Here is a 15,474-nt window from a genome sequence, read left to right on the forward strand (position 1 = left end):
ATCCTCTTACTGTATATCCACTGGTTGAAAAGGAAGATAATTTAATTCTTTCAGGAAATGCATCCCTGGGACTTAACTTAAGGCATGTGGACAGATGAGAGCAATGGGGACAGGTTCTTTTAAAAAAAAGAAAAAAGAAATATATGTAAAGAGGGATGTTGTTTTTCCTTATAACACTTCTACTACTTTGGGCTCTGAAATCAAGTCTGTTCCAACAATCTTACAGCATAAATCACACAACACACACACACACACAGAGAGAGAGAGAGAATGGAGATGAAGACGCTTGTTTTGCGGCAGCAATAGCAGCTGCTTATTTTCAGGCAGCATCGCTTGAGAGCTTCTCACATTCTCTTTCTCCCACCTCTCCCCAAATGTTCAGCCTGCTGTGTTCAGGCTTGGTGTTTACAGTTCAGGGCTATGGAGGAGGAGGAAATATTTTGCCTATTGTTCAGTGACGTCAATGGCTTAGCTCCCAGTCACTTGAGGGACTCTGGTGCTTAGCAAATGTCAGAACAGTGCTGCTACAGCATGTGCCTCCCAAGCGCCTGCTTCTTGCAGCATATCTTTCAGAGGCCTCAGCCTGGATCGAACTGGCGTGTGTGAGGGAAGAGGTATGGAAATGGCACATTTTAAGTTTGTTAGCTTTGGAGCAGATATTATTTCCTGGCCTGTGGCATTAGGAGTGCGGGGGGGAGTGCTTCTAGGCAGTTTTCTATCCAGTGCAATAGTGCCACTCTTCCAGAGTCTTTTTTTCATATTATTCTAGAGAGAAAAGTATAGTGAATTTCATAATTAGAAGCAGCTACTTATGAGGTGGAACTGTATTCATTGTTTCACAGCTGTGAGCAGATGGCCTTCATTGGTTGTTGTTTTTTTGTGACCTTCCCTCAGCTCTCTCTTTCTCTTCCCACTCCCTGGCCCAGAAGTAAAATTCTGAAGGTGGAAAAATACCTGTATGTTAAAATGTAAGCAATATTGCTTCTTGGTATTAGTGCAAGTTATGGCAGTAGAAGGTTAAACTGAAGTGCCATTGTTGCATTTACGTATTACAAAAAAGCATTTGTAAAAAAAAAGAGAGAGAAGTGCTTTGAAAAAAAATTCTGCAGGGACAGCATATTGATTTTATTAATTTGGAAAGCACGTACCCTACCATGCCTCACTCAGGGATACTTCCAACTATTAAAAAGAAAACAGTCCCATAAAACAAAATCTGGTATGTATATCCACCTCAGTTAGGTGCACCAATAGGAAATGGGTCCTGTAGATGGAGATTCCCAGATTGCTTTCTATAGGTCCGTGTCAAATTGTTCAGAGTTGTGCTTAAGGCTGTGATATGAAGCTCACTTGCTTGGAATGCTGCTCCCTTGAAATCAGTGAGATTTCACTTCCAAGTTTATGTGGTTCGAACTGGGTCTGGTGAAGGCACAAGAATATGAATGTGATTTCTGGGAGGAACTTTCATCAAGGTCAGAGGAACTCGAGACCAAGCTTCCCATGTTGTCCATGCCTGAGGTAAGTTTGAGCACTTTTGGTTCTGCTGTGTTCCCATGATTAGATCCTTTGATCTGCAAAAGGGTGGGGTGGGGTGGGGGGGTAGAATCCAGCTCAAATGCAAGACATCAAGAGGCAGAGACAGCCAGCTGCCCTAGGTGACTGATTTGAGACAAAACAAATGGTATTTACCTATGCATCTTTATATGTTTTTAGTGGAGTATGGATTTGGATTTTCTCTCTTGGGTGCTCTCTCTCTCTCTCTCTCTTTTACTGGACCTATAACATGTACAGCAATAATGTCTAAATCTGTTTGTCTCATATTGCATTTGTAAGCTGAGGCAGCGTATCTGGCGCTGTCCCTTCTGCAGAATGGCAATTGTCAGCCAGGAGAGACTAACTGTAGGGTCAAAGTAGAAAAATGAACTTGGCTAAGCAAGCCATCGTCCTGGTTTTGACTAATTATCCTGCCGTTGCTCTGTGTGGAAAAGGAAGTCAGCTAGGGTCACCGGGTAAGATCCAGCACATAATCAAGTCTTGTTCAGGGCAAGGAAGCAGGAGAGAGATAATGCTGAGAAGATGCAGCCTGAAAAGTGGACCAGAGATTTTGTGATTTCACAAAATCTGAATACTGCTCAGAATCCTTCTAGGTTTTTCTTTCTCATTTGCACTAGCTTTTGCCTCACAAGGACAGTCAAGGCTTTATTTTGTTTCCCACCACCTGCCTTATCTTAATTCTCCTTGTTAAGGGCTGAATTAATTTTCCATAGTTTTCTGCTGTGTTTGGTTTGCAACAGGGGAGTGGGGACCAGTTGGACTCCAGCTCCCATCACCCCTGGGCATTGGTTATGCTGGCTGGGGCTGATGGGAGTTGGAGTCCCACAACAGTTTCTCTATACCTGGTTTACAATAATAATTTCAGAATGGCAAAAGACTGCATTATGGAAAAGTTGCATGTAAATATTTCTAAAGCGCCTGAATCTTTCAGACTGCACCATGTTTAGGAAAAAAATAGACTACTCCAGTTTCTTCCTTGCATTTTGTATCGTCTCTCTCTCTCTGTCTACATGTATTTTAAACGTGCTTGATATATGATGCTGGTGGCTGCTGTTTCAGAAAAAACAGCAGCAGCAAAATAGGGTTGTTATGATAGAAAGTTCCTACTTGCCTCACAGTAACAACCTGTGAGCTTGTGTAAATAAGCCTATTATTTCACAATGGGTTACAGAACTACAAGCCTTGTTATAAGACCTGCAGTGTAACAGAATTGGCAAGGGGGACTGTCCTTTCCCAAATAAGCATTCTCAACTGGGAACAAATCATCACTCTGTGTACATATGCTATAGTGTCCCCTTTATTTCTGCAAAAGATTTATATCCCACTAATGCATTAACATGGCTTAGAACAGCTAACACCAGTTGAAATACGATGATCTCATCATAAAACAACAGCACACACACACACACAAACACACACACACACACAGACACAGAGAGAGAGAGAGAGAACATGCACAATATAAGAACTGAAACAGGCTCAGCAGATAAAATACCTAAACAGGCTTGAGAAAAACTTACTGGAACAGGAAAGTTTTCATAAAATGGCAGGAAATGGCAAGGGAAGGAGTCAAGCAAACCTTGCAGAGCAAGATACTTCATAACTTGGATGCAGCCACCAAGAAGGCTCCTTCTCTTGTCCCAAGCAGCCATGCCTCTGCCACAGTTGGGACAGCTAATAGGGTCCCCTAGGTCTTAAGAAGCAGTCATGTATTGAAGCAGTATTGGAGGAGGTGATTCCTGTATAAGGGCTAATTCATCCCATCTTGTGTTATTTTTGTGGTGCAAGCAATGAAATTTAGAGGCTATAAGCCAGGGCTGAAGAACCTGCAGCCCTTCAGAAGACTGCAACTCATATCATCCCTAACTAGTGACCATTATGGTTGGGGATGATGGAAGTTGGAGTCTGACAACATCTAGAAGGCCACAGTCCTGCTGCAGACAAAGAAGAATAGAAGGGGGAAATCACTCATTCATACCGTCAGTTACATTACCACTTACCCTTTTGGTTTACCAGGAATGAAGTATGTATAGCAAACTAGATGGGTCAATGTTGTATGGTGGGAGAAAAAAATGAACAATGCAAAGTGGGAATGCTCTATTCCCAAAGTTGTTTCTAAATGAACCCATCCCACCCTCACACCCCCAGTAAAAATATATTTTAATTTTTAAAAAAAAATGTCCAATAGCACCTTAGAGACCAACTAAGTTTGGTCTTGGTATGAGCTTTCGTGTGCATGCACGCTTCTTCAGATACACAATGAAGAAGTGTGCATGCACACAAAAGCTCACACCAAGAACAAACTTAGTTGGTCTCTAAGGTGCTACTGGAGAATTTTTTTATTTTTTAAATATATTTCTACTGCATCAGACCAACATGGCTACCTACCTGAATCTACCCCCAGTAAAGATAGACAAGCTAATACAGACAGAGAAGTAAATGTAGTTGGTTACCGTATTTTTCGCTCTATAGGACACACTTTTTCCCATCCAAAAATTAAGGGGAAATGTGTGTGCGTCCTATAGAACGAATGCAGGCTGCGCGGCTAAGCCCAAAGCCAGAACAGGGAGACGGAGCACTGTGCAGCACTCTGTCTTGCTGTTCTAGCTTGGGGATGGCTGCGCAAAGCTTCCGCAGGGCAGCGGGGTGCCTTCACCCTGCTGCCCTGCGGAGGCTACAAAGGCTGTCCCCAAAGCCTCAAGCCTTTGGAGTGCAGCGGGAACTCCCACTGCGCTCCGAAGGCTTTGGGTGAATGCACCTTGAAAGCACCTTGTTTTAGAGGGGGAGAACAAGAAAAAAAAATTCCCCTGTTCTCCCCCTCCTATGGTCCGGTGCGTCCTATGGTCCGGTGTGTCCTATAGAGTGAAAAATACAGTATATGGCAGATCTTGATTTGAATGGCAGGGGGAGAATTTGTTATCATGTTGCTAAGGGTGCCTGATGAGTCAGAAAGAAAACAGGGCCTCATACTTCTTTAACTTATGGTTAAGCCAGGCTTCCTCAAACTCGGCCTTCCAGATGTTTTGAGACTACAATTCCCACCATCCCTGACCACTGGTCCTGCTAGCTAGGGATAATGGGAGTTGTAGGCCAAAAACATCTGGAGGGCTGAGTTTGAGGAAGCCTACGTTAAGCAATGGTGTCCTGCTATCTCATTCTTCTGAAGAGGTAGCCAAGGAGGTGCCCACCAGAGGTTGTGGCCAATGGTCGGATATGATGGGAATCATAATCCAAAACATTTGGAGGGCACCAAGTTGGCTAATCTGCTTCAAAGTTTTGCAAGTGTAGCATTCAGCTGCTGCATCCATGCAAGGGGCGACCACCTGTTCTAGTATACTAGGACTTCCCAATTACCAAATCCAGTCCACAGGCAGTTAAGCATGCAGAGAGATAGAGCTACAGATCTTGGCTGGATTGGGACTTGCATCAGGATGGAGAGCAAAGCCAGGTCTAGAGGCAGAAGCCATTCCAGGCCACACTCTTAGTTGAATGTCCAACCAAAAGGGGATGGAACAAGGACAGAGGAAAGCAGCGGGTAGAATAGTGTGGGAAGGAGAAGAAAGCAGGCTTTGACCAAGATCAGGAAGCCATGGAGGCATGTTTCCCATCTTGGAATCACACCCATTTGCATAAGATAATTTGGAGTCTATTTCAGACAGCTGTTGAGTGCACAGGACTGTTGGCTAGCTCACAGCTTGGTGGAGATCCTACAGTGGTGCTGACAGTAGGAATTGAGGCCTCTACATGGTAATTTTAGGGACAGCCACTAACATTTACACAACCCAGGCTATCCCAAAAAGAGCCTCCATAACTGCAGAAGTCACAGCAGCCACATGTTTGGGTCACATGTGGAAGCCCTGGTTTATATTACTAATGCCTCCATGCTGTCTCCACCAGGCTGCAAGCCTACTAGCAGCCCTTGCTCCCACCCCAATTCCCATGACCACTTTTGTAGAGCCAGTGGGTGTCTGAACCAAGCCTTAGTCTTTCCATCATTTCTAAATAATGTAATGAGTTGCAAAGTAGTCATTGGGAGGCACGTCATACATTTATTTTTCACTGGTATTCCTCTGTCTCCAGCATTCTGCCGTACATTTTCTCAATCTTGTCCCTTCCGAAGAGGACCACGACAAGGCCTTCTTTATTTCCTCTTCATGACTACTCAATGCTCTCATTAAAATATGTCAAACATTAATCAGATGTTAAGTACAGGAAGGAAGCTTGTCATCACTCACAGAAACAATGAATTGTATCCAGGGGGCTGATAACAGTCCTCTCTTCACACAATATAAATAACCAGGCACTTGGTTTCTCCAGCAGGGGCTGCAGATATATGGATGTGTTTGAAATCTGTCGACATGATGATGATTGACTGTGTGAAGCCTATGAACAAAATGTTGCTATAATTTAATTGGAGAAAAGATTGGGAGCCAGTTCTGGCCCAAAAGAGTGGGAGGTTGTAGTATATTGCTGTAAAGACTGAAAAGGGGAGAAGGAGATGAGCTTCGCAGCCACTGTCCTCTCTGGTTTTCTTGGTTGCCTTGGCTGCATGCACACTAACCAAATGTAGTTTGTTATTTTTTTCCCAATCCAAAATTGTTTGTCCTCAACATGCTGCTTTCAATCTAGATTGATCCTAGATCCTACTGTCCACGAGGTTGGATGTGGTTACTTGATATGCATTTGAAAACTCTCCCCTTTTCCTCCCTGCAAATGTCCCAGGTGAATGAAGAAGGAAGTGGTGATTGTGACCTTGGTATATGCCCACCCACTATGTCATTGAGCAGATGTAGACCAATGGTGGCCCATTGCCAGGACCACCAACATCTGTTTCCAAATAGGCACGCTGCAGGGTATTGCAGCATCAATCTGCAATGAGCTTTTATTTTCAGAACGAAACCAGTTTCTCAAGAAGCTCTTTTTAGGCTAAAACATATGCAATAGATGTAGATTGTGGGTGGCCTACATTGAAAAAAGAACTACTCAGTCTCCATTGATTCTGGAATAAAATGTTGAGTGTATGCAGCCTTAATCTTTATTTTGCCCCTTTGGATAACTTATACTACTGTACTACTGTTTTACTTTTAATGTTGTGATTTTTTGTGGTTTATTTTTAGCAACTTTAATTATGTTGCATCTACTTGCAGAAAGATTGGGTTGTGAAGGGCATCACATTTGATCAGGAAGCTTTGGGCTCCTCCAGAGCACCTGTTTATTAAGCATTCATCCCAATACTGAAAATTTAGGTTTTCACAATTAATGTGGATTGAAGCATTCTGTCACAACAAATCCACAAAAAATGCAGTTAGGAAAGTGACAGTGAATGTGCTGAAAAGTGCAGGTTAAAAATTTGATTAACAGGAAGACTGATAACCTCTGTGCAAGCAAATTAGGGTAAATGCTCACCTCCTGCAAATTCCCAATAAAAAACAAACATCATTTATACATTTTTCCCAGTGGAGAACTTGAAGCTTCAGATGAATCATGGCAAAGCACACACACAGAGAGAGGATAAATAAAGGAACCAGATACAAAAGTGTGTGGTGTGGTGGTTAGAGTGTCAGACTAGGTTCAAACCCACACTCTGTCAATCATGCACACTGGGTCTCTCAGTTCAATCTACATCACAAGGTTGTTGTGAGGATAAAATGGAGATTGAAGGAGAACCAGGTGTGCTACCTTGGAAGAAAGGTGGGGTATAAATGCAATAATAAATAAACAGAATACCACAAAGAGCCACCAAGTTTATACAAGGCTCAGTTATTCATTTCCCTAGTGGATACCCATTCAGTAAAATAACCATTTTGTTGTTGGCATCCATCTGTCTTGAGGCACAATGGAGTTACAGTGCCTGCTGTGACTGTAGAGACCGATACAAGAGAGACATGTTTTATTGCAGCGGGGGCAGATGAAGGTGTCTGGTTTTGCTGCTACAGGTGCACCAAGGTGTTTCTTCTCTCTGTGCTCCTCCCAACGGTCATTCCTCCTCTGGTCACTGCTGTGGATACATGACTTGACTGCCTGTCTCCAGGCACTGCGGCTGCCTGCGAGGAATTTCCACCAAGTGGGGTTTATGTTGCCAGCCTTCGTGGCATTGGAACTGACCTTCAGCCATGAGAAAATGCAAGCATTTGCAGTGGGACTCACAGCAATAGTTTAGCTGTAAACCCCCTGGTAAAAATGTTGTGTAAACACATCTCCCGTATACATAGCATAACATTGCAATGCAGCCACCTGCCACCTTTGAGATGGAACAACATGCAGCCTCTCTGTGCCTCCCTTGGTCCTGTGCGTGTAAGTTATCAGATGTGGAATGAATATTGATTTGCAAAGCGGAGGTGGGCCGACAAGTAGGCTGCAATTATTCTAATTGGAAGATAGAGTTAGACTTAAGCTTGCAAGGAAGAAGCAGACTTTTAATTTTCTTCCTCCCACTTTAAAAAACAGAATTGCAAAAGGCACTGGGTATTGTTTCAAACAAGCCCACTGGCCAAGGTAACACATGCAAAAATGGGAATGAAAGGCTTTGCATCAGATGCCACACTAAAGCGGGCATCTGCTGCACATGCAGCATTTAATGCAAGATCTAGAGCACTTCCCACCAGAGGAGAATAGTGCTCATGTTAAGTGTCCTCTAAAAGACAAAGCCTCCCTGGAAGCTGTTATAAAAGTTCCATATAATTTGCATCACAGCTCAACCATCCCTCCTCATTTGAATAGATGGATTAGAAGCACATTATCTGTTCCTGAAGTGCTTTGAGACAAAGTTTCGTTCTAGGTGTCAGGAGCATTGATTCAGCTTTCTACATGTCTGTAAGCTGTGCCGGGACCTTGAACTGATCTCTGCTAGTCAACATAGGAAGCTGCCTTATACAAAGTCAGTCCAACAATCTTTCTAGCTCAGTTCTGTCAACACTGATTGGCAGTGTTTCTCCAGGGTTTCAAGCAGGCATCTTTCCCAGCCGTGCCTGGAGATGTTAGGGATTGAACCTGCAGCCGTCTGTATGCAAAGCAGATCCTCCACCACCAAACCAGGGCCCTTCCCCAATATAGGAAATTAGGGTTTAGCACAGGAATGGGGAACCTGCAGCCTCTAGATATTGTTAGACTTCAGTTCCCATTAGAACTAACCAGGATGGCCAATATTCAGGTGAGGCAGTGGATGTGCTGGGCCAATGTCTTGCCTTGATAATGGACTGGATGAGAGCCAACAAACTGAAGCTCGGTCTGGACCAGACTGAGCACCGCTACTGGGTGGTTCCACAGACCAAATGGCTGGGAGGTTGCCTTCTCTTGTTGAGGTTATACTCCCTCTGAAGGAGCAGGGGCATAACTTGGGGGTAACCCTGGATCCTCTGCTGTCACTTGAGGTCTGGGTGGTCTTCATGGTGCAGAGTGCCTTCCATCAGCTTCAGATGGTAGCCCAGCTGCACCCCTATGTCCTGGACAGGGTAGCCTAACTTCTGTTGTCTATGCTCTGGTAACATCTAGGCTGGTTTACTGAAACACGTTATATGTAGGGCTGCCTGATGGTTCAGAAGCTTAGGCTGATGCAGAATTTCTGCTGAATCAGTGAGATCTCACCTGCCTATCCTGGCCTTCAAAATGACCCACAAGGAAATGTAGTGCATCTATTCCAATGGGCACAAGATGGAATGGCAGCTTACCTACACCTAAAAAATCAGGAGTTACAATTATGCATATCTGGCATTCACGTATTTGTCAGTATGTCAGGGTACAGGGCGCACAGAGATGTTTGGCTGAAGATGGTATAGGTACTATTCCTTTGTTGTTCAGCACATCTTTAGTATGCATTATCCTGTTGCAAATGTATGCATAGGCAATAGCAGTGAAGTACAACAAGCATCATGTAAGAATATTGTGGGAATAAAATTTGGGGCAGTATACCGACGTCCAGTTTTTTCCTGCTGTTTTCATGGGGGGATCATGGTACATGCATGTGCAAAAAGAGTGGGAGTAGTGATGCTGTTTGATGATGTTCATTATTGTGTCACTGGTGTGAATAAAATTTAGCACGACATGCAGGTATATTGGTCCAAAAGCCACAGTTCCATAATACAAAGGCTATTGCAATGTAGAAGGAACATTAGAAAACGTGACAGAAGAGCTAGCGTTATAATCAGGAAATCTAATGCAATATTCCCCACACGTGAATCCACCCCTAGGGTTATTAAATGGCTTCCTTGTTTTAAAAATCTTCACTGAGATCAAGAAATCCATCTGATGTACAGGATACCCTGTTGATAAGAGCTTTAGGTAGGGGTATCTGAACGCAGTTCACAAAGTGATTTGTAAACTGGTATAGTGATGGAAACTGCTGCCACCAAACCGTTTCCTGAAGATATTTGCCAATCTTGTTCAGGCTTGGCTAGAAGGGTCCTTATTTTAAATATGTATAAGTATCTGATTAAGAAGACGCTGAGTCCATGGGCCTCTATGGCATTAGAGATTTCAAATGGGGAAAATGAATGAGGTGTTTACAGGTTAGCCAAGACATTTGCAGCCATCCCAACCAAGTCTGTTTTCTTCATCTATGATTCCTGCAGCTCACCGCTGTGGAACAAAACTTGAACAAACATGACACCTCATGCAGTATCTGCCAATATAAATTCAAATCAATGCAGGACTCCAACACTGTCCCCATTCTTTCCACTCCCCCCTAGTTCAATACCTTTACACTTAGCAAAGCCTAGAAAGTGAAGATTCCTTGTGCCCTTTTTTGTGGACACACAACTTATTTCCCTCTTCTAATCCTTTTGAAAAATCTTATTTTTCTCTCTGGGATGGAAAAAGTGGATATAGAATGAGCACATAGGGCCTTCCCTCCACTGTAACCTTGGGACGAGGAGAAAGGCTTATGAAAAAGATTAATAATACACGTTAAAATAATGTTTAAGAACTGCAGGACTGAAAAGAGACCAGAAGACTTCTCAGTTCTCCCCACCTCCTTTCCCACTGCCTGATTACAGAGTCACAACAAAAGCTCTGCAGCAGGGATAGGGAACCTGTGGCCCTCTAGATGCTGCTGTTCTCCAGCTCACACCAGCCCAGCCTGGTTAGCCAATTGCCAGGGATGATGGAAGCTGCTGCCCAACAACATCTGGAGAACCACATGCTCCCCAGTTGTGCTCCACAGTGATGGTAGGACAACTTTGCAGTGTTCCATCAGTTTAAGGATGAAAATTCTGTTTCTTATAAAGTTGATACAATGACTTCTGTCCATATGAAATTTGCTTCATGAGGTGTACAAGCTCTTCGCATGCTGGAAACTTGGATAACAAAAGGCTGGGATTCAGCAATTTTTAAGAACAAAAATTGGCTGGCATTGTGAGGATCCTTTGTTTCCTCTAGAAAATAATGTACCTTAAAGGTATCTTTGATATTTCAACTATTTGATGGGTTGATTGAGTTTATTTATGTGTCACCATTCCAGAGGGCTTTGCCCAAAGTTGCGTACAACAATCATTCACTTACACGAGTACAAAGCGTCGGGGTGGGGAAGTGAAATCAGTTTACAAATCTTGCCAGTAAATTCAAATAGAACATACCAACAATTTGGCAAACATAGAATAAATTCAAGCTTGGACCCAGGACTCAACATAAGGTTTGAAGAGCAAGAGCAAGATACTGTGGCATTTCCCAGCAGCTCCAACCCAACTCTAATCTTTCTCTCATTACCACCAGGACATCATGAATGATGGCTATGACAGGCATGTGCCTAATCATGTATCAGGCACTTCAGTGTCCCTCTGGCAGCCTGAGACCTCCCTTCCATCTGGTAAACTCTGGAGGTGGAGGAGGCAAGCTCAGGGCCCCATGAAGATCTTGGAAGAGAGAGAGCCGCCAGTTTACTGTAAAATCATCAGTCCGTAGCTGCTTGGTGCCAGTTCATCTCTTCTGTAAGGCAACAACTCCTCTGGCTTTGCCAACCCAGATTTGGCTGCTTGAATTCTGTCATATGGATCCTCTGCTGAGTCAGGACGCTGGGGCAAAACCCTCCTCTCCTCCCTTCATTCTTGCTGGACAGATTGTCAGAAATACACACGAACCACAAAGGATTTGCATAATTTGGCTGATTTCCCAAAACCTTTAGTTAAGGTGAGGAGCTATGGCTCATAAGGCAAAAGTCTTACCAACTCACACAAAAATGAAACTCATGGAAGACTCCTGCTCTGAATCTGGGGCCAGTGCTGCAGTGTGAGTGTTTAAGAAGATGTGCTATGTTAGCAAATTCCATACGGTTATTTATGCTACCAAGTCTCTTCCAAAGCCTATCTTCAGCTGCAGAGCTCAATTGTGTGCATGTTTAATTGATGCATTAGCATGATACCAGACTTGGTCCGCTCTGCTTGTAAATTTCAATCCTGTGCATGTTTACTCATAAATCTGGGGCCTACCCACCTCTTCCTTCCTTTTGCAATATAGCCTCTCACCTCAGCACCCTCCTGTCTCCATTCATGTGCCCCTTTGCACACTGCATCTATCAGCCTTGCTTCTCTGAACATGCAGCCCACAGTGGCTATCTCGTGCCATTATGTCTAGTATAAATGAAAGATGCAAGGAAAGCCAGGGGTCAGCATGCAGCTAGGCGGCCGCCACCACTATAATGTAAGGTTTGGTGTTGCTTTCAGGAGGATTGTGGCTGGGAAGCCAAAGAAAATTGCTGACACAAGTACACTGTAAGAATAGCCAGCCAACGCTTGACTCCACTCTATTCCTACATTGAACACCTGCAGCAACTGAAGTCCCCTCACCTGGGATGCCATAGTGTGACTCCTGGTTAGCACTCCTTTTCCCTGCTGCGGATGTGCTCCACAAACTAAAGGCAAGGGCCGGCAGACAGTAACTGTTGGAAAAAGAGATGCCATTGGTTTGCCTCTCCTCAGGCTCTTCCTGTCACCACACACTCCATATCCCTCTATGCTTGGCTACCAGCAGTCCAGTGCTGACTCTGTGAGTCCAGAAGGGCTTCAGGGATGATAGAGAAGAAAACACAGGCACTCTTAACTCAAACATAGAGTTAAAGCACTTAAAAAAAAACCAAAAAAAAAAACACTAAAATATATTGGAAGCTGGGGTTGATTAAGTGGTGGCAGCCTTAGGTTATATTTAAGGATGGCAAGATGAATTAAATTCACAGGAGGTGTTGAGAAGAAAAGTATGGAGCTGGCAACTGTCAGCAGGAGTTCATAAGTGTACAGATACTGAAGCACACATCATTGCAAGGAAATAGTGCTGAGCCATCAGGACTGCGTTGTTCAAATGTGCCATACTTTCCAGATTGCTTTGGCTGGTTTTTCCTCAAGAGTAGCCCAAGCAAGCAGTTTTCCAAGAGTGGAATATCAGAGTGTGTCACCATGCATCAGGATGGGGGTCCCCTTTACAGAGCTGTTTGTGGGAAGCTGATAAAGAGAGAGAGAGAGAGAGAGAGAGAGAGAGAGAGAGAGAGACTGCTTTCAGCATGCTGAACAGCCGTCTTTTGAAAGCATTAAGTTCATTCTATCAAAATATATGCATATAAGCATAATATATTTTCCAAGTGTAGTTTTTTGGCAACTGCTGTACCTCTAACACTTTCAACAATTTAAGCAAGGCTATGGAAATTACTGGGAGCATTGAAGTAGCACATTTTGTTTGTAGAGAAAAGGATTTGCTGTTCTCTGCTTTTTTGGACCAAAAAAACATCAAGCCGAAGATGAACTCTGTCCTTAAAAAGAGAAAGCATTTTCAGAAGTTAAAAAGCTTCTGTCCTCATTTAGAGGGTAGTAAAACAATAACTTTATCAGCAACAGCTGAACAAACTCCACATTGAAGAAAGTGAGTAATTTCTAATGATGTTTCTGTTGCTCTTTACCTGAATACACACATGCATATAATAATCAGTATGACTTAATGCATTTCTGATTTCCACCAGAACTCCTTTCTCTCTATATGAGGATCATTAATAGAGGCGAGGAAGACTCCATTCTGTTGCTCATGGTAAATGCCAGCTTTTATGTCAGATACCTCCTCCACATTTGGTGCTATGTGTGAAGTCCCGCCAGTAAAAATAAAACTCATCAATATATTTTTTAAGGACACTTTCTGGTTTAGCATCCTAATATTATTCATGGACCCAAACACAAGAAGATATACAATGCATAGAGGAAACAAAAAAACACCACAGTGTTATAATGTGGTCTTTTATACTAGTACTTAAAAATGGAAAAGAAAGTGAGAGAGAGAAGAATGCCTAGCTTTGTGTAGAAGACCAAAATCTGGATTTTGGGGGGAGGGGAAACAGTTGTGTGGGATTTGGGATGTGAGATTTAAGTGGATGAATGGCAGGAAGGACAGGTCACTTACTTCACCACTGGTCCAACACTCTCAACTACAGCTTCTGGGGCTACTTTTCAGGTTTTTTTGAAAATGCAACAAGAAAAACACCAGGGGATGGTGCTGTTGCTGAAGAAACATGAAACTGGGTGTAACATGTAGTTTGGCTGTCAAGCGTCCTATACAAGATATGGCGTTATTCAAAATTACAGATACCTGCAAACAGTTTTGCATCCTCCATCTGTTTTCCTGTTTTCTGATGCTTATCCTTGACAGATTACTATCTCTGTTTTGCATTTTGCAAAGATTAGGAGCATTTTTAAAAATAAAAACAAACAAAGCTGTGCTATTGTGCACCCATATTCGTGCAGTACTGTACAATTAATCATGTTTCAGCCCCATCCTTGAATCTGTCTGGAAGTTAATTCTCCATGTGTGTGGTGGGAGGGCAGATGCACCTTGTCTCTGGCGCTGATGCAAGCTGTTGTATTTGTGCGGACACAAAAATAGGATTGCTTTACTTTTCCATCCTACCTTCCCACCCCCGGTGTCTATCCAGATGGTTAATGCAACTAAATGTGTTTTGAGTCGCAGCTATTCTATAATGAGTTCAAACAGATCCATTACTAAACTTTATCTTAAATATTTGTACGAAAGCAATATTGTAGGCAGTGGCACTATCTATAGATTACATGCAGATGTGTGTAAGGTCCCCTTCAGACTATCACTATTTTGTGGGGGAGATTTAATTATGTAACAACAAATTTATGTTTGTGCAATTAAAGTGGGTTAAAACACTCTGGTGCAACCACCCCACAAAAATCAGACTTTTTGCAGCAAGGAAAGTAATGTGGAAATACACTAGAACAGGATGGAGCAACTTAGGCCAACCCCTTCAAATATGGCTCTCTGGGCCAATGGGAATCTCCCCATGCCACACACTCTCCCCAGGCTCACAAGTCCTCAAGTGTTTTAACCTGATTGGGAATTGTCCCTGAACTCTGTTAATTCCCCTTGCTGAGCTGCTGCATGGAGGATAGAGGCATGTTTGTGTGTAGAAACTAGGGGTGAGTGGATCTGTTTATATTGGCTTCTCTCATTCCCCCTGAAAGAAAATAACAGTGGTTTAGCCAGACCTCATTGGTGGGGCCCCCATAACAGGTCAAGGTTCAGGGCCTCCAAAATGTAGGTCTACCACTGTGCACAGCCTCCAGGGGTCCCCAGAAGAGAATGTAGCCCTTGGTCCAAGAAGAGTTTCCCAGCCCTGCACTAGAAGGTGTAGGGCAACAATAAGTTGGCAGGAAGTCATATGTAACCCCTGCACAAACAAACCAGAATGATTGCTCAATAAACAGGGGACAGCCTATAATGTCCATGCAGGCATTGTGCAAACAAGTCAGGATGAATGCTCAATAAACAGGTCATCTGGAGAATCCCGATCCTATTTTGAGAAGAAGAAGAAGAAACTGCTGCACTGGAAGAGGAAATTTAAACCAGAGCAGTGTGGGAGAGATGCCCTCCATGTTTCTACTCCAAATACACCCCTCTTACAATTCAGGACACTTGTTTTACACTTGCCAACAAGTT

The 15,474-nt window shown here is 43.3% G+C and overlaps 1 protein-coding gene across 1 annotated transcript in view; it reads left to right on the plus strand.

Moving 5' to 3' along the window:
- Positions 1-477: 477 nt before the first annotated feature.
- Positions 478-15,474, plus strand: part of PDE7B (phosphodiesterase 7B) — a 166,502-nt gene continuing 151,505 nt past the window's right edge. Inside the window, exon 1 of the mRNA XM_083607790.1 lies at positions 478-1,515. Within this exon, the coding sequence (XP_083463916.1) occupies positions 1,399-1,515 (117 nt within the window). The 5' untranslated portion in view covers positions 478-1,398. The remainder of the gene's footprint in view (positions 1,516-15,474) is intronic.

The sequence above is a fragment of the Podarcis filfolensis genome (genome assembly GCF_964270895.1).
Source record: "Podarcis filfolensis genome assembly, chromosome: 3".
In the NCBI taxonomy this organism is placed as follows: domain Eukaryota; kingdom Metazoa; phylum Chordata; class Lepidosauria; order Squamata; family Lacertidae; genus Podarcis; species Podarcis filfolensis.